At 33.8% G+C, this 2,456-nt stretch overlaps 1 protein-coding gene across 1 annotated transcript in view; it reads right to left on the bottom strand.

Moving 5' to 3' along the window:
* The window catches only part of LOC100641603 (probable D-lactate dehydrogenase, mitochondrial), a gene marked incomplete at its 5' end in the record, with an annotated part of 2,905 nt that extends 858 nt beyond the window's left edge, over positions 1-2,047 (bottom strand). The window contains 4 exons of the mRNA XM_003389965.3: positions 154-244; positions 356-483; positions 731-953; positions 1,885-2,047. Coding sequence (XP_003390013.2) covers positions 154-244; positions 356-483; positions 731-953; positions 1,885-2,047 — 605 coding nt within the window. The remainder of the gene's footprint in view (positions 1-153; positions 245-355; positions 484-730; positions 954-1,884) is intronic.
* Positions 2,048-2,456: the final 409 nt, after the last annotated feature.

Genomic DNA, 2,456 nt, shown 5'->3' on the forward strand with positions numbered 1-2,456 from the left:
GAAATCACTCCAAGTTTTTATTACATTTTCTGATACATATTGATGTCCTTATGCTGTATAGAAAGTTTGAGCTGATTCCGACTTCAATTTCTTAAGTTACGGCCATAGACATGTACAGTGTGCATGTACATGTATTTGATTAATTTACTATACCTAATATTGGTGATGACATTAGTTCTTCTTTTGTCTCTAATAAAACTTGTGGTAATTTTGATATTGGGACACACACATCAGTAGCATAACCCTACAATATAATAGCATAAACATGGATCAACAAAAATTTAATAATGTCTGTATATTCCCTCTTTTCTGTCCCTCTCCCTCCCTCCCTCCCTCTCTCTCTCTCTCCCCTCACTTTTGCTCCTGGTTTAAGTGCCAGTCCAGCATACCACCAATCATGTCTTGCTTTCCATAATTTTGATCTTCTCTCTGGCTCTTCTTCCCAAGTAAACTCTGAGCACCCATTATCCTTCACAATAGAACCTTAAGAAAATAAAACAATAATTATAAAACATGCACATTTTAAAGACAAATCACTAAAGGGGGTCTGACGTCCATGTACAAGTACATGTATAAGGGGGCTAAATCTAAAATTTCCCCATAAAATCTAAAAATGGTCCCCATAAAATCTACAATAAAATGAATTTAAATTTTGTACTAATATTCCTGAAATATTTTACAAGGAATGAAGACATTATTAAACTACACTGAAACGTATGATTAAACTTACCAACTATTTCAGTCTGCTCCTCTACACTCTGTGGTGATCCAGTTAACTCAATGAATAAAGTAGGCAGTACTGGATATGATAAATGAGAATATTTATTAGCAGCTTCTAGTGAGAGGTCATCAAGGAACTCAACTCTTGCCACTGGTACACCAGCTTGTAACATTTCAACTGTACTGGTCACTGCTGAGTCTATTGTAGGGAAACTACATACTAGGACTGTAGTCTGAAGAGGGAGGGAGAAAATGGATAGAAAATATGACACACAGCATAAGGATATCAATATGTATCAGAAAATGTAATAAAAATTTGGGGTGATTTCGGAGCCATTTTTTGGAAAAAACCATGGGTATAGCCTTGGGTATTTTTCAAAAATTGGCCATTAAAAAAACGGCCATAACTTGAAAAATTGAAGTCGGAATCAGCTCAAACTTTCTACACAGCATAAGGACATCAATATGTATTAAAAATGTAATAAAAATTTGGGGCGATTTCGAAGCCATTTTTCAGAAAAAAACCATGGGCTATAGCCTTGGGTAATTTTCAAAAATAGGCCGATTTTAAAAAATGGCCATAACTTGAAAAACTAAAGTAGGAATTGACTCAAACTTTCTACACAGCATAAGTACATCAATATGTATCAGAAAATGCAATAAAAATATGGGGTGATTTCGGAGCCATTTTTTGGAAAAAACTATAGCCTTGGGTAATTTTTAAAATTGGCCGATTTTAAAAAATGGCTGTAGCTTCAAAAATTAAAGTAGAAATTGACTCAAACTTTCTACACAGCATAAGTACATCAATATGTATCAGAAAATGTAATAAAAATTTGGGGTGATTTCTGAGCCATTTTTCAGAAAAAACTATGGACTATAGCCTTGGGTAATTTTTAAAAATCGGCCAATTTTTAAAAAATGGCCATAACTTCAAAAATTAAAGTAGGAATTGACTCAAACTTTCTCTACACAGCATAAGTAGATCAATATGTATTAGAAAATGTAATAAAAATTTGGGGTGATTTCAGAGCCATTTTTTAGAAAAAACCATGGGCTACAATAGCCTTGGGTATTTTTAAGAAATTGACATTATTTTTTCAATTTGGCAATAACTCAGAAAAGGTTATTATATTACAATAGATCAATAATTCTTGTTCTCACTGATTCAGGTATTCCATATAGTCTAAGAGTAGCTTCAGTGATGATCCCTAGTGTTCCTTCAGACCCAACAAACAGGTTTGTCAAGTTATAACCTGCCGATGTCTTCCTAAACAGAAAAAACAGTAGCTTTGATACATGTATAGTATCTTTTAATGGACGCTCTCTATAGCGTACACCCCCATTTAACGGACAGTACCTAGTGTACCAATTACATTCCTTACTGTATAAAATAACCTCCACATAAAGGACACCTCTGTATAACAGAGACACTTTTTTGACCCAAAGTGTCCATTATATAGAGGCTAGTCTGTAGCAAAATTAGTGTTATAGCTTATAAACAAATTGGCCCAATTAGGTAAACTGTGTCCTGACTTGGCTGACATTGTACATACAGTAGTTGGACTAATTGAATATTAATATTATCTTATTGTTTTATTTACAAGTATTTATTAATGAATCACACGTTACTATAAACAGTACTGGGTGTGTATACTAAACACAGACTGATAAATTAAATCATTGTCTAACCATCTTCCTCTCTCTCTCTCTCTCTCTCTCTCTCTCTCTCTCTC

Source organism: Amphimedon queenslandica, unplaced genomic scaffold (genome assembly GCF_000090795.2).
Source record: "Amphimedon queenslandica unplaced genomic scaffold, v1.1 AMPQUscaffold_12862, whole genome shotgun sequence".
NCBI classification, from domain to species: Eukaryota; Metazoa; Porifera; class Demospongiae; order Haplosclerida; family Niphatidae; genus Amphimedon; species Amphimedon queenslandica.